This window comes from Vipera ursinii, assembly GCF_947247035.1.
Source record: "Vipera ursinii genome assembly, chromosome: Z".
NCBI classification, from domain to species: domain Eukaryota; kingdom Metazoa; phylum Chordata; class Lepidosauria; order Squamata; family Viperidae; genus Vipera; species Vipera ursinii.
This window is the reverse complement of record NC_139517.1, coordinates 65446691-65468599: the sequence shown is the minus strand read 5'-3', so window position 1 is coordinate 65468599 and position 21909 is coordinate 65446691. Positions and strand designations below refer to the sequence as shown.

At 37.4% G+C, this 21909-nt stretch overlaps 1 protein-coding gene across 2 annotated transcripts in view; it reads left to right on the top strand.

Annotated features, from left to right (window-relative positions):
* BLVRA (biliverdin reductase A) overlaps positions 1 to 21909 on the top strand; it is a 46676-nt gene that overhangs the window by 13401 nt on the left and 11366 nt on the right. Inside the window, exons 2-7 of one of the 2 annotated variants that reach the window (XM_083377369.1) lie at positions 15777 to 15840; positions 16460 to 16586; positions 17628 to 17747; positions 18612 to 18709; positions 19570 to 19677; positions 20072 to 20243. In XM_083377369.1, coding sequence (XP_083233495.1) covers positions 16468 to 16586; positions 17628 to 17747; positions 18612 to 18709; positions 19570 to 19677; positions 20072 to 20243 — 617 coding nt within the window. In that variant the 5' untranslated portion in view covers positions 15777 to 15840; positions 16460 to 16467. The remainder of the gene's footprint in view (positions 1 to 15776; positions 15841 to 16459; positions 16587 to 17627; positions 17748 to 18611; positions 18710 to 19569; positions 19678 to 20071; positions 20244 to 21909) is intronic. The other variant, XM_083377368.1, reaches the window with a different exon arrangement.

Sequence of the window (21909 nt, the reverse complement as noted above, 5' to 3'; positions counted from 1 at the left end):
TTGTTTTTTAAATTTGTATTACTGTTTTTAATTGGGCATGGGTTTAATCCTTTTTTAATTTTTGTATTGTCTTTCTTTTTATATATGCCCTGTGAACCGCCCTGAGTCCCTACCAAGGAGAAGGGCGGTATATAAATCAAATAAACTATAAACTAACTATAAACTACTAGAGGAGGATTTTATAACACCTTTACATCTCTTGAAAGGTCATTTCTAAATTCATATGGGCTATATTCCAGATAGCACCTTGCATTCCAAACATAATATTAAGAAGAAAGACAGCTTGTCTAAAATCAAAACATGATGCATCATAGCATATTTACTGAAGTTAGTGTCACACAAGTTTGGGTTCTGTCTTTATTGAAGACAATATGGCTCAGGACAAACTCACAAAAATATCAACATCTTGGTTTTCTAGGTAGGCAGTGATGGGTTATGAGTGTGCACTCACTGCATTTAAGCAACTTATTAAAGACTTAGAAGCCCAAAAGGATCTGTCTGCAATACCCAAGCCACGTTTTACAAACCAGGGAGATACTTACATTAAATGACTGTTTCCAAATTCCAAAGACAACTAATGTCACCATGCTTCAACACTTATCAAAACTGCAGCTCATGTCATGCTGTAGTATTTTCTCTATAAGGACTCAAAGAACCACCTTATATATTCATTATCTGGTAAAACACTTGGGAAATTCTAAACTTTTTTTATGTACAGTTGTCGTTATCAGATCAATATCAGTCTTATTGAACATAGCTAAACTTTGTTATACTGCTTGTAAAATATAATAAAATTTTGCATACCTTGATGTCCACTGATGAATCCATCATGAATTGTAATATTACCTTTTTATATTTTTATTTTAATATGTTTCTGTTTGCAATTCTGGTTAATGACCATAATAAAAATTATATTAAGTAGTCAGTTTGAATTTTTTCATCTTAGAGACAACTTCTACCTTCACTACTGCTTGACAGAATAAAGATGTATATTAATTAATATTAACAAGGAAGTTTAAGTTCTGAAGATGCTTAACAGAGCAATTCTATGAAATTTTACAGGCTTCATAATGCTGTGAATTTTCATGGAATTACTCTGTAAGTATCCTCAAAGTTTATGGCATGTATAGGTAGCTATGATAAAGTTTTATGTTAAAAAACAACTAACAGTTTTTAACTCCCTCTTTACTGAAGTGTTTAATAAATGCATTGAATTGGGTATTGGATTTGATTTAGTTATTTTATGTAAGTACAGCTTATGGATTTACATATGTGCCAGAATAAAAGAAAAATGCCCTGTTTTTTCCTGTAAGATTTACTTATTATTTTGTGTTCATATAATTATAATAGAATATTGGAGCTGAAAAGGGGAGTTTATTGGGAAATACAAATTAATTCATCTTAACAGTGAGATTGAATTAATAATAAATAGATTTTATAAACTAAATCTAAATTTGGATTGCAAAAATCTAGACAATGAATAGATGGTAGCAAATAGTTTTTTACCTTCCCTCACAGATCTGTATGAGTTACTAAATTTAATTCTGGCAAGAATTAATACTCTTGTTTTGTGAAGGTTGTTTTCAATGCCTGTATTTAATGTTGTAATTAATGTTAATTATAAATACAGAAAATATTGAGCTCAATTATAACTTTGACACCTCTCCCCCTATAGCCATGAAACTCTTATATTATGAAATTATTTGAATTTAAAAGTTGCACTTACACTAGTACTTTGTATAGTCTTTCTTCTGAAAAAAACTTTAATTTTTTTCAATTTTTTAAATTTTGAAGAATTTAAAAATAAGTTTAATTTACCTCTGATTCTTTGGGTTGGGATATCTATATAGGCAGTCCTTGAGATACAACCATAATGGATCTGCCCATTACGGTCACATGTGATGGTCATTAAGCAAGAGAGCCTCACTTATTAACCCCCACATGTTCTATCTGATGCACTGCTAAATGAACATGCAGGTTGTTAAGCAGAGGACAGGGTGTCTCGGAGTAATACTCTCTGTAGCCAGTAGGGGACTTCATTTTTTAAGAAGGTGCCATTTGTTTGTGGAATTTGTTTGTGGATTTTCCTTTAAAAAATGAAGCCCCCTACAAGGTCATGACAAAAATGCCTGTTTGCAGAGTAGCATTAGGTTTCAATGAGGCAGATAGCCTCTGTAAGAAAACTGACCCTTGCATTACATTGATCAGATGCCTCTGAAAAATAACCCCAGAAAGTCAAATTGGGATGAGCAAATTATAGACTGAGGAAGAAGATGGAGAGCAGACTGCCTGCTGCCAGTTAGAGTGGCTAGTATCCTGAGTCTATGGCAATTCCAAGAAAGAACAAGCAGGCCCAGATTGGGAGGTCAGAAGAATATGTTAGCCATGTTCAGGGCTCCTTTGAAAAAGAGTGCACTTGCAGGGATAAAAGGCAGGTTGTAGATGGGGTAGCCATTAGATGAATAGACTCAGGATCAATGCTGAGGAAAACCAGTGGAAGTGGGACTGCACTTTGACAGTCTGTTCTTCAAAGCCCAGTTGTGAGGAAATATCACCCGAGGAATGAGGGGTTATGAAGAGATTGTGTTATTTGTTCAGCTTGGTGTTCCCTTCATCTCTCTGGGTTAATTTTGGGCTGAAATGCCTTTTTGGTGTGTTTTTTGGCATTCAGAAAATGAACAGGAGGGCAGTGGTAAAGTGCTGAGAGAACACTGACAAAGGCATTGATTTAACTGCCTCAAGTTTGCAGATAATTGTTGATCTTCTGTAGAAAGGGTGCCAAATAACTGAGCTAGTTCATCAACTTTCATAGAGCTGGCTGATACCTGTATGAAATCAAGGGTATTATCCCTCCAGGGCTTAGCTGCATCTGCTCTTGGAGGTGGTGGAGCATACTGCTATGCAGGTCGTTGCTGGCTGTGTAAGAGCTCTGGAGCTTATGCTATTCTCTTATGTGCTTGGCTCTCCTCCCAGAATTTAGCAGAGGCCATACATTGGCAGATTCATCTAGGTCAGTGTTTTTCAAACTTGGCAACTTTAAGAGGTGAGAACCAACTGTCAGTATGCTGGCGGGGGAATTCTGAAAGTTGAAATCCAAACATCTTAAAGTTGCCAAGTTTGAAAAATACTAATCTAGATAGTCAGCATTGTTCATCTTCATCACACTGGCCTTGATAGTCATTCCCAGCAAAATAAAATTAAGCAGTCTGATATGCCACTGCTACCAAATGATCAGGCAAGTCCTCCTTCATTACCTCTCTAGATTAACTGAATGTATGTACTTACACAGAGTGTTGTGTATGAGCAAGACTGAAAGTGAATGGAATAATTATGGACATCTTATTTCTCTCTCAGGTCTTAGCAAGTTAGCTTAATGCGCTATTGTAATTGCTGTACCATACCAGTTCTTCTTGTTCCTCACTTCAGCAATGTTATTCCAAACTCTTTTAGTTCAGTGTGAATGAATATGAATAGGATTGAATGGCTGGAATATCCTGATTGGTAAGCTTGTGTATTTCAGTTTAGAGAACTTTTGAATCCAGCCTTTAATATTACAAATTACTGTACATTATGTATAAGGCAGTTTTTCTAAATGAGAAGATAGAAATAGAAATTCAGTATATGTGATAGGCATCAAACAGGAAATGAGTGTTTTTGTTTATTTTCCAAGACAAAAATGCAAAAAGGGTGGGTTGAGAACCATGGTTTATAAGATGTTTGAGAAAAGGAATTAAATAATAAAAAATCTAACTATTGCAAGAAGAAAGATCATTACACTCAGAGCAAGGCCTGTATGTTTCATTGAAAATAGAAAATACAGTTCTGGACCAAAATAATAAAACACCCAGCCAGTTTATATGTTTTATTTGTTTCTTAAAAATAAGCGCTATTATAATGCCCCAGGGCTCTGTTCTGGGCCCAGTGTTCTTCAACATTTTCATCAATGATTTAGATGAGGGAATAGATGGGGAGTTCATCAAATTTGCAGATGACACCAAGCTGGCAGGAATAGCCAACACTCCAGAAGATAGGCTTTAAGATACAGAAGGATCTTGACAGACTTGAACATTGGGCGCTATCTAACAAAATAAAATTCAATGGTGAAAAAAGTAAGGTTCTACATTTAGGCAAGAAAAGCTAAATGAACAGGTATAATATAGGTGGTACCTTGGTGAAGTGTAGTGGGTTAACACACACAAGACGACGCCAGGCAGTGAATTCAGCTCTTTATTTGTAGAGAAGAACCAGCCACAGAATGGGCTGCCTGTGCCCTTTATATACTCTGACTGCTGAGCTGACAGCCAATCAATTTAACCAGGCTTTCCCGCCGAAAGCTGAGCCACGCCTTGCGGCAGTTATGTACAGCCTCTTCTAGCTGTCATCTGTTAAGCTATTGCTTAATACAATACATACTCCAATACACAGCACCCCTTCCCTCTTAAGAATGAACAATACAACAATATAATACAACTATATATACATTTTTCCAGACAATATGTTGGTTCTTATGGTTGCACATAGTCTTTGAGGTAAGCCGGTGGCCTGTGATTCCTAGCAGATCTTCTCAAGAGGCTCGCCCCTGTCCTTAGCCAATGAGTCAGTGGGTGCCTCTGCTCTGTCCTCACCCAGTGTACCACCCCCAGTTCCCAGCTCATTGTGAGCTTCCTGTGCCTGTTGTTGCCCGGGTTATACAGTTCTTTCTGGCCACAGATCCAGTTCCCCCCTTGCGTTCGGCTGGTGATCATACGGAATCGTGGGTGGTACTGACAAGTGTCCCTCATGTTGGTTGCTGGCTGGCAGTCTTTCAGAAACTCGTGACCTGATCTGATCAATGTGTCTTCTTATTTGTTGATCCCCCTCCACCCCAGTAATGTAAGACAACGGCCCCGTTTTGTCAACCACCACCCCCGGGATCCATACATGTCCAGGCCCATAGTTCCCTTCCCTAGGGGGGGTTGGATTAATCCGACTCCACAGCCACTCTGTCGGGGTGCAGTCTGTCTAGCTTGGTGATAAGCCTTCTGCCCCAACGAAGTTCCGCTGGGCTCTTTCCGGTAGCCGTGTGTGGTGTGTTGGTTAAGTAGGAATTGGGCTAACCTTTGGTGTCAGTCGCCGCTGATAATTCGTTTTAATGCGTCTTTGGTTGTGAGCACCATGCGTTCTGCCAATCCGTTGGTGGCCGGGTGGAAGGGTGCTGATGTGATGTGTCTAATTGCGTAGCTCCTCGTGAAAGCCTGGAATTCAGAGGAGGTGAACTGAGAGCCATTATCCGATACTAACACATCCGGGAGGCCATGTGTGGCAAAAAGTCCCCTGAGCACTTGGATTGTCCATGCTGTGGTCATGCTCATTACTGGAACTACCTCCAACCACTTGGAATGGCTATCTACGACCACTAAAAACAACTGTCCCTGGAATAGCCCTGCATAGTCAATGTGGACGCAGGACCATGGGGTGTGTGTGGCCTCCCACATTTGAACGGGGCGCATGTGGCATCTCAGGTCTGGACCTTTGACACACATAGCACCCTTTTACTTGCTTCTCTATGGCCTTATCTAGGGCTGGCCACCACATATAGCTTCTGGCTAGTGCCTTTATCCTTACTATTCCTGGATGCCCCTCATGTAGAGATTGGATGACTCTGTTCCTTAGCTTTTCTGGAATTACCACTCGGCTGCCCCACAATAGGCAACACTTGTGCATGGACATCTCATGCCTGTGAATAAAATACACCTGGAATTCTGGCCCCGGGCTTTTCTCCTGCCACCCAGTTGCTACCCATGTTAAAACTCTGCTCAGGATCTTGTCTGCCACTGTCTCAGCAGTGATATCCTTTGCCTTGAGTGGGCATTCTGGCAGGTCCTGAATGGTCAGTAGTTGAGCTGCTGGTTCCGGATCTGCTTGCTTTAGTGGCAACCTACTTAGTCCATCAGCATGACCCATCTCCTTCCCTGGCCTGTACACCAGTTTACAGTTATAGGCCAATAGGAAAATGGACCACCTGAGCATTCTTGGGGATAAGATCTGGGGAGTTTGCCTATCTGATGTGAACAACCCCAGTAGTGGCTTGTGATCTGTGAATATTGTGAATTCTCGGCCGTAGAGGTAATCATGAAACTTTTTAATCCCAGCCACTATTGCCAAGGCCTCTTTATCAATTTGAGCATAATTCCTTTCAGCCCCTGACAGTGTCCTGGAGTAGTAGGCAATGGGTCTTTGGACCCCATCCCCTTCCAAATGACTCAAAACTACCCCCACTCCATATGGGGAAGCATCACATGCTATGCAAATGGGCTTAGATTCTATAAAGTGAGTCACAGTTGAATTGCTGGACAACAGTTTCTTTAAACTCCTGAAACTATTTTCATGTATAGGGGTCCAGTTCCAAACTGCCTGCTTATCCAGCAACCTGTGAAGGGGCTCAGCAATAGCTGCTTTATTTGGGAGGAATGAATGATAGAACTTTAGTAGCCCCAGGAATGCTTGCAGTTCTGTCTTATTCTTGGGAGTGGGGGCCATCCATCTGCAGGATGGATTCCCCTGGCATCAATTCTGAAACCCAGGAATTCAGTGGCCTTTATGCCAATGCTGCATTTGTCTTTCTTTAACTTAAACCCTGCAGCACAAAATCTTCCTAACACTGTCTCCAATCGGTCAGCCAAAACTTCTTCCGTGTTCCCCGTGATGAGTACATCGTCAAAGTATGGACATACTCCTGGAATCCCTTTCAGAGTCCTCTCTATCACCTCCTGAAAAATTCCTGGAGCCACAGTCACTCCGAACTGTAAACAATTAACTTTATACGCTCCACAGTGAGTTACAATAGTTTGTGCGTCGGCCATCTCCCTGGTAACTGGGAGCTGCTGGTATGCCTGTGCAAGATCTAATTTAGCGAAAATGGCGCCGCCTTGTACTACTACTACTACTACTACTATTATTATTAATAACCACAATGTTTCTTGCATTACATCATAAATACATTCTTCCTTTTTCATACAAATAATAATAAAAATATAATTTCTATGTCAGAAAATCCTTTGCCTAAATATCCCATCCAGTTATCTATTTCTAATATGTCCAACAAATCTACTAAAGGTGAATTCTGTTTGCTTTCTTTCTGACTATCAGTTATAGAGGATTTATAAGAAAAGAATGTGCACATACCAGCTTGGATAATATATATTTTAAACCTATTTTGGTTCTATTTTGCTATGGAAAGACATGAACAGTTTAGAATGTACTTTGGTGTGACTCAAATGAAGTAAACTTTGCAGACCTTGAGAGCTAGGATAAAGCTTAAACATTTGCGGTACTAAGCATTCCCTCTGGTGGTATATAAATCACATAGCAAATATTTGTCATCATCAGAATTAATATAGAATGGTTTCTGTTGTTCAACAAAAATATAGGCACAATTAAAAGCATTAATAAATATATATAAAATCCTCAATCAGACAAAAAGTTTGTTTAGTTTTCTGCTACTGAGAAAATAGAAATCCTGAAAATGACCATTTTCAAAATTGTCTTGATTGATAATAGCTTCATTTTCAATTTTCTTGTTAATATTGATACTGAAAATGGCACAATTTGGAAACAGGCAAGATAATGCCTCAGGAACCAAATGACTTCTCTATCCAAAAGAAAGCAAGCAAAGATTCATTTGTACTTTTACTTTCTAAAAAAAATAAATTCACTTCTATTCTTAAACTTTTTCTTTGGCACAGTTTCCTTTAATCCTAACCCTTACTTTCCTACACCAAATTACTAATTCAGAAATATTCACATATTTAAAGTATTCTTTTTTAACTGTTTGCATATGATGGGAAGGGGGCCTCAATTTCCATATATAGGTGGAGAAGACATTTGAAGAGCTAGCGCTATCAATGGAATTTCATGGAGATGGCAGAAAAAGATGGGAATTTGTGGCAGAACTTGGCCTAGAGTACTGCCATCTGATATAGTATAGCAGGTGCCCTCAACCATGACAACTTTGAGACTTGTGTATGGCTGAGGAATTCTGGGAGTTGAAGTCCACAAGTCATAAAGTTGCCATGGTTGGAGACCCCTGTTAGTATAGGATGCAACTGAGAAAAGCTGGTCTAGATCAAACTTCAGGCTATCAGAGTGGCCAAAATAGAAGAATGGATTGAAATTCAGAAATATATTTCTTAAACCAGCTTCATTTCCAGCCAATTCAGGTGTGGAAATAAAGTAGTTTATGGCTACTGAGCAAAAATTGCCCTTTTGTATATCCATGTCACATGCAGCATTTGATTTTGACACCTTATGGTCAATTTGCCACAATTTGGCACACTGAGTTTTGAAGTCAGAAGAACAGCTGAAATCATGATCAAAGGTTTCAAGAAGTTGTTGGAACAAGAGTTGGATGAAAAGCTCAGAAGTTATCAAGAAGAAGCTGATAAAGATTAAAACATTTTGTAGTGATTATTAGAAAACCAGGAAAAATCATAGCAAAAGACATTCTGTGAATAAGAGAAGTTTTTAAAATAATTCTGGAAGAACTGGAAAAAATATAGAAGGTGAACGGAGCAAGAAACAGGTAAAAATAAAGGGAAAACAATGCAAAAAATAAAATAGAGATGGGTGGAAAGAAATGCCTGACAAATTTCTTAACAACTAAAGAAGAACTGGAAAGAGTTTTGAACCTTTTAAACATTCTAGACTTTGTAGAAAGTCCTCCACTTATGACTATAATGGAGCATTTACACTACCTATTATGGGAACAATTATTATCCCACAACCTGAAGCACCCTGTTCTCCACTTCATACCCCTCACAGCCCCTGCAAGCCTTGGATCTCCTTTCCTTCTCCCACTGGGTGCTCACAGGTTTTCAGCCTGCTTCTCATCCAGTAGTGGGATTCAAATAATTTAACAATCAGTTCTCTGCCCTAATGACTGTTTTAAATATAAAAAAATGATATACCAAAAAATAGATTATTATTTCATGCAGTTTAATACTTAAATAAGAACAATAAAAGAGGTACACAAAACTAAATTATGCTGTAAGAATGAATTTTAAAATATTAATGAAAAAATATTAAATAATACCTGACAACAATAAAATTGTTATTTAAGATATTTCCATATTGATTCTTGACTGGCATCCTCACTTGCAATTCTCTTCACTTTTTTTTTTTTTTTTTTATTGAAAAGTTTTATAAAATACAATTTTCCTTTAAAAAAACCCCCCTTCCCCCTCCCTCCTCCCCTCCCTACCTCCCCCCTATCTCCCCCCCTCCCCCTCCCCCTCCTCCCTCCCCTACCTCCCCCCCTCCACTTCCCCTCCTCCCCCCTCCCCCCCCCCCGACTTCCCAGAGCAAAATACAAGGTATATATCTAAAAGGCAATCATAAACAATCATATACTAACAATTATAAACTCTAAAATCCATCACTCTCTAGCTTGTATATAGTAAACCAATCCTTAATAATACTAAATATATATAAAAAACTAAAATAAAAGAGAACTAGCATCATTCCCATCTATGTTCTTCCACAATTCACTATTACCTTAACATATTCTCGTTTGGACATTAATAAATAGTTCTTACACAAATTAACCCACATTAACCCACAAAACTTTCTTCCTCTTCCTCTGTAGTAAGTTGTCCATTAATTCCAAATTAAAAAAAAAAAAATCTATTACCATACATAGCATCCCAAAACTTTTTTTTTTTTTTTTTTTAAAAAACACAACTACCACTTAACTATAAATATTTTGTGGAAGTTCCATAGATTTCTACTGGTCTTATTTTTTTTCCTTTTTTGAGCGTTTTAAGGCAGCACGCGTCACCCTCTGTTCTCTAAGATCATCCAAAAGAGTTGCAGCTTGAACTCCTCCTGTACCCTTCTCGTCTATCTGTGCATCTTCATCCTCTTGATGTTCTCCTTCTCCAGATCCCTCTGCAGCTTCCAGAAGTGTTGATGGGGTTACTTTCAAAACATTATTATAAAAATCATGAGCTTGCTTCACATTACTCAAACAGTACCTTTTGCCATCATACATGAAGCTCAACCCAGCTGGGATCTCCCATCTGAACCTTATATCTCTTTGCTTGAGCTCTTGCACAAGAAATATAAAATCCTTCCTTCTCTTTAAAATCTTTGGAGGAATTTCTTTTAAAACCAAAACTTGTTGACCAGCAATCACAACTTTGGTATCGTAGGCAGCTTGTATAACTTCATCTCTAATTTCCCTTTTTACAAAATAAACCACCACATCTCTAGGCAACTTTCTCTGTTTAGCAATCCACGAATTCACACGAAACACTTTGTCCATACCTTGTTTTAATTCAGATGCTGGATGGTTCAATACTCCCTCAAAAGCCTCAGAAACCAGCTGCTTTAAATCTTCCTTAATATTCTCTTTTAGGCCTCTAATTCTCACAGCAAACTGCATCTGGTAAAATTGGGCCAAGCTCTGTTCACTGTCGATTTTGTCTTTTAAATCTTCAATTTCCAATACTTTTGCTTCTAATAAAGCATTCTTTTGAATCAAGTCTTGCACTTGATCATCCAGCACCTCCACACATTTAGCAACTTTTTGCACTGAGGACAAAATGTCTACCTTCATTTCTCTAAGTTTCTGTTCCATCCTTTCTTCCATTCTCTGCTCCAATTTCTCCAATTTCTCCTCCATCTGTAGAAATTTAACACCCATTGACTCCAAAATTAACTGGGTATGTTTTTCAAGATCCTTCGATGTCAATACATCAGGAGAATGCAACGCCTGCAGCAATGATTGTTGTTGCACCGGAGAATTTCCAGCACTCCGAAAAGTTCTAGGGGGAGGTTTAGCCGCCATCTTTTACTTACAATTGTGACGCACTTTCACTTTAAGTTTTAAGCAAAGTCCATCAAGCTTGAGAGTAAAATAAAATCTTCTTCATCTCTTCATCTTTCCCTCTTGTACTGCTCTGCCTGCTCTTTCCCTTTCATAGTCTCTCCTTCAAGCCGGGATGGTCGCAGACGCCTGGCTCTGCTCCATTAGCAGAGACGCTGGTCAGCTGGGAGCAGCCCAGGCTACGGGGGAGTTCAATCCTTCAGCCGCCCAAGCTCCAATCTCAGGCGGCCCCGGAGAACTCAACCCCCACCTGGGGGCTCACCCCCTCCTCTTCTCCCGAGGAGGGGGCTTCAGATTCGCCCGAACAGCTGATCGACGCTGTTTCGGGCGAAAAAACACCAGCTGAGCCGCGGGCAGCCCGGGAAGGCTCCCTCCGTCGCCGCGGAGCCACCGGAAGTCCCGCAATTCTCTTCACTTTTATCTCTGTATAGCTAGACAGGGAAAAGTTCCAGAGCCACAACCCCAGCTAATACATTTATTTATTTATTTATTTTATTTGTATACCGCCCTTCTCCCGAAGGACTCAGGGTGGTGAACAGGGACATAAATATCAAAATGCCCAAATACAGAAATTGAAAACAAATTAAACCCTAGTGCCCAAATGCAGAAGATAAATTACATTAAAATAATAATTAAAACAAAACCATCAGACCAGGCCGGATTGTTCAAACAGATAGGTTTTTAGGTTGCGTCGGAAGGAGCGAAGGTCGGGAGCCATCCGGAGCTCAACCGGTAAACGGTTCCACAGGTCAGGCGCACCCACAGAGAACGCCCTCCCCCTGGGGGTCACCAGACGGCATTCTCCAAACGGCGGCACCCTGAGGAGGCCCTCTCTGTGGGAGCGCACTGGACGGAGGGAAGTTGATGCTGGTCGCAGGTGCTCCCTAAGGTACTCCGGACCCATGCCATGTAGGGCTTTGTAGGTCATAACCAGTACCTTGAATCTCACCCGGAAGGCAACCGGAAGCCAACGCAGCTCACGGAGCAGAGGTGTAATATGGGAGTATCAGGAGACCCCCAACACAACTCGTGCGGCTGCATTCTGCACCAGTTGGAGCTTCCGAGTGGATCTCAAGGGCAGCCCCATGTAGAGAGCATTGCAGTAGTCTAATCGAGAGGTCACGAGCGCATGAGTGACTGTACGTAAGGCATCACGGTCTAGATAGGGACGCAACTGGCGCACCAGGCATAACTGGGCGAAGGCTCCCCTAGTCACAGTTAATATATGATCTTCTAAAGAGAGCTGTGAATCTAGGAGAACTCCCAAGTTGCGAGCTCTATCTACGGGAGGTAATAACTCACCTCCCATAGTGAGAGATGGAATGATCTGAGTTTCCTGAGATGCTGGCACATACAGCCACTCCGTCTTGTCAGGGTTGAGCCGAAGCCTGTTCCTCCCCATCCTCGCCCCCTTTCCTGTATGCACCAATCGGGAAAGTAAAGAAATAAAGCGCCTTTTCCTGAAATTACCTCTGAGAAGCACCACCTAGTTTTCACCTGAGTGACGTGATTGAAGGTGCTGCATCTCCGTCCATTGCTCCTCTCTTGGACTTTTGGGGAGGGTTTTTTTCCCCCCTCCTGGAAGGAACTTGAATGAAAATCAGACATGTTCCAAAAAGCACAAATTTATCATAACCAGATGGTTCTGTCGAACTGGTGCGAACCGGCTGAATCCACCACTGTTCTCACCCCAATGTTGTTGTTTTTACTGACTACACATGCTGCAGCAGCCATGTTATGGGCATTGCACATTAATAGTTAATATGATAGTCAATTTGTTGATATTCCAGGTATGTGCAGGTTGAGACTGAATGGAATTGTATGTCTAAAATATTATAAATGGATGGTAAATTATAAATGCAATTATCTTGCATGAATATATAGCAGAAATTACTGCATGGTGATCCCTGTGGAACAACAGCTAAATGCTGAAATCCTGTTTTGAACAGTTTCAATGAAACAAAGTATTTAAGAATGAGGGCAGTAAATCAACTGAATAACAGCAAGGAAATTGGGCAACAAAAGCAGAGTTAAAAGTCTTTATTGTGCAGCTCAGGGGCAGTAACTAGTGTACAATAACTGACCTTGAAAAAAACCTAAGCAGACACTGAAACTAAGCTGGGACATCACCAAGGAATAGGCTGTAAACTATACCAGAGAGGTTGAAAAAAATCATCCTCAAGAAAGGCATAGTGTCACTTTTGTATCATTGCTAAAAAGCCTGCACAAAATTTATGTTGTTACCAAGAGGATGCATTTTACTTTTTAAATTTGTTTTTACAGTTTTGATGGTTTCTATTTCAGAGAAAGACTGTAAGAAGTCTGTGAACATAATAGTCCAGAGTCTTTACTCATAAATGTACCCTTCATTCAAAGTTACTCAGTCAAAATCCAACTACTCTGACAAATTTAGGGACTATTGTGTAATTCTATGAAGCAAGAATTTAAATCAGATAAACTAAAAGATAATAATATTTTAAAAGACTAGCACAGGTAGTTCTCAACTTATCACCAGTCATAAAACCATTTGAAATTACAATGGACTTGAAGTTACTTATAACTTATAACTTCAAAGTTATGACTGCTGCACCACCCATGCATTGCTTATTCCATGCACTGGCTTGCATTTTCAACTAGTTACAGCATACCATGGTCATCTGATTGCATTTTGCAAAATTTTCTATTTTTCAGTAAAAACTGACAAAAAATGTACATTGTATGAATTACATTTGGAGTTACAATCACATGTATTTCTTAATGTACCCATTAAGTCATTTGTCTGAAATGGTATAGGGTTTCCTGCCTGAGCAGGAGGTTGGACTAGAGGATCTCCAAGGTCCATTCCAACTTTTATTATTATTATTATAATTTAATTCGTTAAACATGAACTTCAGTCAACTGAACATTCAAATTGACTGGCACTAATGGTTAACGTGGGTTGCTGCCAGCATCCTAGGTGTCAACCAGGTGTCTCCTTAAAATGTAAGATGTTCCACGTTGCACAGTTTTTTGTAGCTTTCTTGAAGTTATTGCAGGAAGCTGCAATTTCTTGATGTACTTTGCAAAGTTTTTGGACATAGTTCCCAGTGCCCCAATGACAATGGGTATCACTGTTACACGTTTCATCCATAATCATGCAGTTTTTATTATTATTATTATTATTATTATTATTATTATTATTATTATTATTAACCATGTGAATCAATTAGTGGCTGCAGTGACTTGCTTAATGATTGTCACAAAATCACGTGTCATATGATGACTTGACTTAGCATTGCAACAACTTGTGACCAAAATTCCAGGCTCAGTTGTGGTTGTAGGTTGAGGAATATCTACAAATATTGAGCTAACATTTGAAAAGCAAAACCATTGCTTTTTCTATTTACTAATGGAAAATCTCAATGATCTTTTCACTGAGATGTAGAGCTATCTATATTAAAGACATTAATATAGTTACATAGGCTGCATTAACAGAAGGATAGAATCAAGGTCACTTAAAGTGTTAATACCACTTTACAATGCCTTAGTAAGACCACACTTGGAATATTGCATCCAGTTTTGGTCACCACGGTATAAAAGAAGACATTGAGACTCTAGAAAGAGTGCAGAGAAGAGTAACAAAGATGATTAGGGGGCTGGAAGCTCAAACATATGAAGAATGGTTGCAGGAATTGGATCTGGCTAGTCTAGTGAAAAGAAGGTCTAGGGAGCAACACGACAGCAGTGTTCTAATATTTGAAGGGCTGTCACAAAGGAGAGGGTGTCAACCTGTTTTCCAAAGCACCAGAAGGTAAGACAAGAAGCAATGGATGGAAACTAATCAAGGAAAGAAGCAACCTAAAAATAAGAAAACATTTCCTAATAGTGAGAACAATAAACCAGTGGAATGGTTTGCCTTCAGAAGTTTGTATTATAAAGAAATGATGTTATAAGGTCCAAGGTAAGCATCAACATCTGACTGATATTTAGGCAGAATCTAAATGATGGGCAGCATACAAATTTAATAAATAAATAAGAGGAAAATGTGACATAGCTTAAAATAGCAAAATAGATGTGGTAATATATACATAAAAAGAAAGATCTCTTGTGGAAAATAGTTAATCAGGAAAAGCAATAATTCATTTCAGATAGTTTCCATGATAGAATGAAAATTAAAGGGACTTGTCCAGGCAGTCCCTTTAACGGACTGGAAGGCAAACTGCCCCCAAACTCTTTAAACTAGCTTTGAATCAAACACTTCAAAGTACATAACTGTTGCCTTTTGAACATAGAGTTAGTCCTCTTAATCACAGATATCTGTGAATATAAAAATTAATAGGAAAATTCCCATTGATAAAAGAGACAGTAAACTGTGAAGTTGATTTAAACAATGTCTTAGGCTATTGGTAGGTGGTGGTATAGATGACTTTTATAAAAAATAACAGCATAATTCTCCATGATTTTTTAAACTGATAAACAAGTGGAAGTTATGTGTTTTTTTTTACAATTAACCAAAATTTCTGAAAGTTTTATTATGAAAACTTTCAATGAAGAAGCGAGTGTGATTTCAGCTGGGAAAAATGAAGTTTTCTGAAACCAGCCTGCTTTTTTAATTACAGTATAATAAAATTATAGCATTATAGAGAACAGAACTCATGATTTTTAAAGGAAAAAAACCTATTTTTTTAAAAAGTAAAAATCATATTACACTTTCGTTGGAACTGTGTCCTGTTTTAACAAAAAAAAACAACCCTGGATTTCTGTTTGACACTCATGTACTGCTTCTGAGTGATAACAAGTCAGTTGTATTTAACTGAAGCAGATTAAAGTATGTAGAACTTATCTCTAGGACACAGAAAAAGTAGATTAAGTTGAGACTCAACTCTGAATAATATTACTTTCAGTACTAACTCTGATATTCTTCTGTATGTAGGAAAGGCACCTTTTGTGACCTGCCTACATCAATTCAACAGAAGGTCTCACCCTGTTTGTCCCAGGTATATACTTCTGTCCATGTTTTATGATTCTTGTTGGACCACCTGCTTTTTTTTTTATACTGTTGCCTCACCTCATCCAGAAAATTGCTGACAGAGTGCAGGAATGGATGGAATATTGGAGAGGCCTGCTGCTGGCCATTTAGCCTAATTTTCCTAACACATATGAGGAATTTAATAAAATTATTCTCAATCTTTTAGAAGGATGATGGGTACCACTCAGGCAAGTTGAGTAAATTTAAAAAGTTCCAGAGAATCTTTTATATGCCTGCTTGTAAAGGCTGTCCAGAAAATTAATAGAAACTGTTCTTATTCATTCACTCCACGTGTAAATTGACAGGAAAGGGGGTACTAAATAAAAAATGAAAAGTTAGTGTATAGATAAAAATAGCAAAGAGAGAAAAGGAAGAACAAACTTCTGAAAAGATGAGAAAAATATTCAAAGTTTAGAAGAATGTGGTAATTACAGTTATGCAATTTCACCATTAAAAGCAAATAACTGCATTTCCTTGAATTATGTCTTAAATTGGTTTTTATGCTTGCCTTAGCAGTAACTCAAAAGCCAGATACTTTTTCATATATTTTTTGTTACTGTTCCTTTCCTTTCTCCTTTTTCATCTAGAACTGGCAATGTTTGGAACAGTAGTGATTGGAATTGGAATTGCTGGATCTGTACGAATCAGAGATTTGCTGAATCCTTTGTCTTCCAGTCCTGCTGAACATCTTAAATTATTGGGATTTGTTTCTAGGTGAGAGGGGCCTCTTTATTTAAGTTAACTAGATGCATTGTAGTCAGACAAATGTATGCCTTGAATTGACTATGGAGTCCCATAGTTTTTAGAACCCTCTAGCTTTATTCTCATTACCTAATTGAAATATTAACACCGATTTCATATTCAGAATGTAATGGTAGAGCTGAGTGAGTTAAATGGCAAAACATAGAAATAGTTGTGAAGTAATATGATTCATTTAATGCAGAGTAATGCCTGGATTCTTAAACTTGCACTGTCTTCTATATTTATATCACCATTGAGAGCATTTGTGCTAGAAATCACAAATCCTGTTTTTCCATATTAATATTTGTAATGTATCTCTCACTGAATGAGGACAATTGTATTTTTCAGTTACTATTGCTAATTTTCTCCAAATATTGAAGACTAATAGCATGCAAACAATTTCAAATTCACAACCTATTTTAAATTTGTAAAAACTACTCTGGCTTTCAGATAGGCTGTTTGAACGGTTCTATACTTTTTCAATGTTGTAACATACTTTTATAAGATAAGGTCAACATTTTCAAAAATGTTGAAGTAATCAATTTCATATCCAGAGCAATGTTTTTCAAACTTGAAGCAACTGTTTTGAATTCAGGTTTCCACTGTTTTGCTATAGTAATCAAGCTGGCTTTCAATTTTAATACTAAGCAATAGCTGTACTATATGGCACATGTGTTTTTTTCAGGTTTACTTGTGAAGTCCTCCCAGAAATAATTCCATAAACTGAGAAGTATATTGTTAGAAACCTTATCCTTGTTAATATTTTAACCTCATACAGTATATGGATCAGAACAGGATTTTGAAACAGGACAGTAGGCTAAAGAAGAGAGGCATCAATTGATCATATTATCAAAATTAACAAACACATTGAAACTATACTTGAAAGACAATTTCAGTTAGGACTTCCTAGATCTAACCATTAAGATGTTAATACTTCTTCTTGTGCTGTTTTATAATCTGGGAATTCTCATGGAAGTCTTTCTTAGAATTCCTTTCTTTTTCTGCTAAAACTAGAAGAACTCTAGATGATGTTTATCAAGTCAAGCAAATTAGTCTGCAAGAAGCTCTAGACAACCCAGAGGTCCATGCTGCCATCATCAGTACAGATAACCAAAACCATACTGAAAGTGTAAGGTATTGCCTTTTGAATTCTTAATATGAAAATGCCATTAGAATGTTCATTAATTAATTACCACTCTAAACAGCAAAATAGCCAAGGGGGAGATCAAAATTTTAAAACATGACACAAATAATATCATAATCAGGGCAAAATTTTAGAAGGCAGCAAACTATTATTTATTTGCAAAAATTTTTACAACTTTCTAGAGAATCTGGACATTCTAGCTTTCCTATAGTTACAGTCTGTTGATACAATTGACAATTAGTATCCATTAAAAGATTTAAAATACACTTAAAATGAAAAATACTTGGGTGGGGTTTTTTATTATTTGTGTATAGATGTGTGCGTGTGTGTGTGTGCACGCACGCGTGCATGTTTTTTTTACCTTATTTTCATTATCGGCAAGGTATACAGATTTTTTTATCTAGTGGAAAACAGAATAGAAGCCACTAACATTTTCTGCTGTATCAAACTGGTGATAATCAACAACTAGGCATCCATCAGTTACATTTTAGAACCAAATTCTGAAAAAAAAATATTAAGCTTTACATTCAGATGCAAATCAAATATCACAATATTTAAATTGTACCCTTTCCCAGCTTTCAAAATTATGATAGTGAGAAAAGCAGCAGAATAAATATACATGTATCATACTGGGAATTGCTTTCATTATTTACATGTGTATAACAAATGAATATTGGTCCATGCTGTCTAGTGTCTACAGTTATGGCTTTAAATGTGTTTACTTAGACTAGAGGAAGACCAAAGTGGGCTTTAGATATGATAGTTTTCTAAGACTGCTGATAATAATTGGGGGATATCTATAGACTGCTTTCATCTTCCTAAGGGAAGTATAATTTTTTTTTCTTTTCTATAAGAAAGTTCCTAGAGGCTGGCAAGCATGTCCTTGTTGAGTATCCTTTGGCATTGTCTGCAAAGGTAGCTCATGAACTTTGGGAGTTGGCAGAGCTGAAAGGTAATATATAATACAAATCCACATCTATTGTTTAAATGTTGATACTCAAATTATTTTTTAATCTCCTCTTCCCTCTCCCCCCAAAGTCAGAATTGTTTAAGATAGAACTTTAAATAGTAGGTAGCATCTTAAGTAATGTTATCCATTTAGAACCTAAGCATCTATAACCTTAATGGATTCAGTTCTTTTCATATACTAAATAGGGATATTGTATTACTGATTGAATCTGAAGAGTCTAATCAAATTTTTTATTTTGGAATTTAGGACTTTGTAATGTAGATTGTAAGAGAGCCAATTTGGTGTAGTGGTTAATAAACTGAGAGACCATGAACTGTAGTCCTGCCTTAGGCACAAAGCCAGCTTGGTGATCTTGGACCAATCAGTTTCTCACAACTCTAGGAAGGAAACAATGGCAAACCACATCTGAAAAACGTTGCCTAGAAAACTGCAGGGACTTGTTGACACAGTCTCTGAGAACTAGGCATGACTGAACGGAATAAAAGAGTGTACATTATAGGACAATACAATCGTAAATCTGTTTGGTTCTTTATCAATAGTTGAATAAAAATGAGAATATGAGAAATGTTGCTTTTCTTTCCCTTGATATAGCATCTTGATGCAGGACAACAGAATAGCTAGTTCTTGCCTCTTTCCTAAAAGTTACTAATCCCTTATCTAAAGAGTTATGACTTTCACAACTAGGAGATAAGAAATTACAAACATACAATTTCTTTCATGACTTCCCAATACAGTTAATGTAGTGACAACTCTTTTGGGGGGATGTTCTGCTATTCTTAAGTATTAATTGCTTTGTGATCGTAACAAGTAAACTGTCCAAATATAAATTGGCTCAATGTCAGGCAAGATCCTCCATGTGGAACATATTGAACTACTAACAGAGGAATACAAACAACTGAAGAAAGAAGTGTCAGGAAAGGAGCTTGTGAAGGGAACATTACATTTCACAGGTTAGTCCTTTGACTTCATATGTCACCCTGATTTGGAAAATATTTGTATATCTAGGTTTGTGTCATGAATGGATTGAGTCATTTCATACTAAAGGTAGAGAAAGGGTATTTTGAATAGTATTTATTGTGAACATAAAATTGCAGATCAGCCCTTTGAGGACAACTATGCCCTTTGTTTGCTATGAAAAAATAAATATTTAGAAGGAGAACAACCAAAAGTATGATATTCTGTATTTGTCAATTATAGCTTAAAGTACTACAGTTCAGTCTGCCACTTATATATGTAGATCACGTCTCATACTTTCTAGTCATTTGTAATATAAATTCTGTATGAAGATTTAAAATCTTCTCTTTTCCAGCTTTTGATTTCAAGTTTTCTTTATTATTCCTCAAGGGGGTCCATTGGATGAAAGATATTCAGGATTTCCATCTTTTAGTGGCATTGCTCGCCTCACCTGGTTGGTGGATCTTTTTGGAGATCTCACTGTCACTTCTGCCACAAGAGAACAACAGAAAGAAAAAAACTACTTCAGAATGACAGTACATTTTCAGACAGCAAACAAAAGGTTGGTTTTGTTAAGCACTAGAAATGTTAATTAATCAAAATAATTTTATTCTGGTTTCTACATCATTAGAGAAACAACGTTTTTATCTTTGCAAAAACCTTACAATGTATAGGATTTCATTCACTCATTCATTCATCCATCCATCCATCCATCCACTCATTTGACTTTATTAGCAGCCCAACTCTAATACACTCTGAAATTAAGACCAGATCATTTTGCTAGGTAAAGGTAAAGGTGAAGGTAAAGGTTCCCCCGCACATGCGTGCTAGTCGTTTTCAACTCTAAGGGCCGGTGCTCATCTCTGTTTCAAAGCCGAAGAGCCAGCAATTGTCCGAGGACGTCTCTGTGGTCATGTGGCCGGCATGATTAGATGCCAAAGGTGCATGGAACGCTGTTACCTTCCCACCGTAGTGGTCCCTATTTTTCTACTTGCATTTTTACGTGCTTTCGAACTGCTAGGTTGGCAGAAGCTGGGACGAGTAACAGGTGCTCACTCTGTTACGCGGCACTCGGGATTTGACCCGCCAAACTGCCGACCTTCTGATCGACAAGCTCAGCGTCCTAACCCACTGAGCCACCATGTTCCTATCATTTTGCTAGTCATTAGTAAATATTTTTTGAATAAAGTTGATCTTTCCTTATTGTAATTATTATTATATTTTTTCCACTAGTCATATTATTGGTTCTTGATGTTTTCCCTGGCAGCATATGATCTGTTTCTTAAACTTTCCACTTTTGTTCTACTTTATTTATTCCATGCTCTTTCATTTATGCTTCAGGACTTCTAGTTCTTGACTTAATACTATGATTAGTATTGATTGCTAAGTAATTTAAATATGCTGCCTAATATTCTACCATAGTTTCACTGACTTCATCGTAAAATGTTCATAGACCCAGGGCCAAATTGCCGCTTTAGCAGTAAGTTTAACTGAATCTGAGGAGCAGCATCTGTAGCCGAGTTCCTGAAAGGGTACCCTTAAAGTCAATCATTACTGATCTGCAAAAAGAAAAAAAGAAAAAACAACAAAAAAGAAATAAAAATAAAAATGTGGAAAGAAAAAGAAAACAACTTTATAAAAAATTATTTCTCCCTTTATCACAAGTATAAACAATTTATAACATCACCTTCTTTTAAAATACAACAAATGATTACTTCTTCCCATATCCCATCTCTTTTCTATAAACAAATCTTTAAAACCTTGTTAAGTTCTGATCAGCAAAGTTCTGTCAAGAGTTATCAGAGATAAATATCTATTTTAGTCTTGATCAGATAAACAAATGTTACACTGCTTCCTTTTATTTTTAACAATCTTAATTTGTAGTTCCTTCAAATAATGCCTTAGAATTTGATTTCTTTTCATTTTTTCTTTGTCCATCTCACAAAAGTCTTCAAATCTTTAACAAGTTGTTTTTTGTAACTCTAATACAGGAAAATAATCCAGATCAAACCAAATTCTTAATTTGTTATTTGTATATCCTTGTAATTTTTAAGATGTTTAAGAAAAAAACCCTTGTGTACAAAAAACCCTTAAATCAACTACATCTATCATTAAACATAAAATATTAAACATAAAAAAATTCCACCCCAGCTGAATGCTGAAAGATACATAAAAAATGAATATGTTCTCCTATAATTAATTGTAAAATCTTATTTCAAATCTATCTA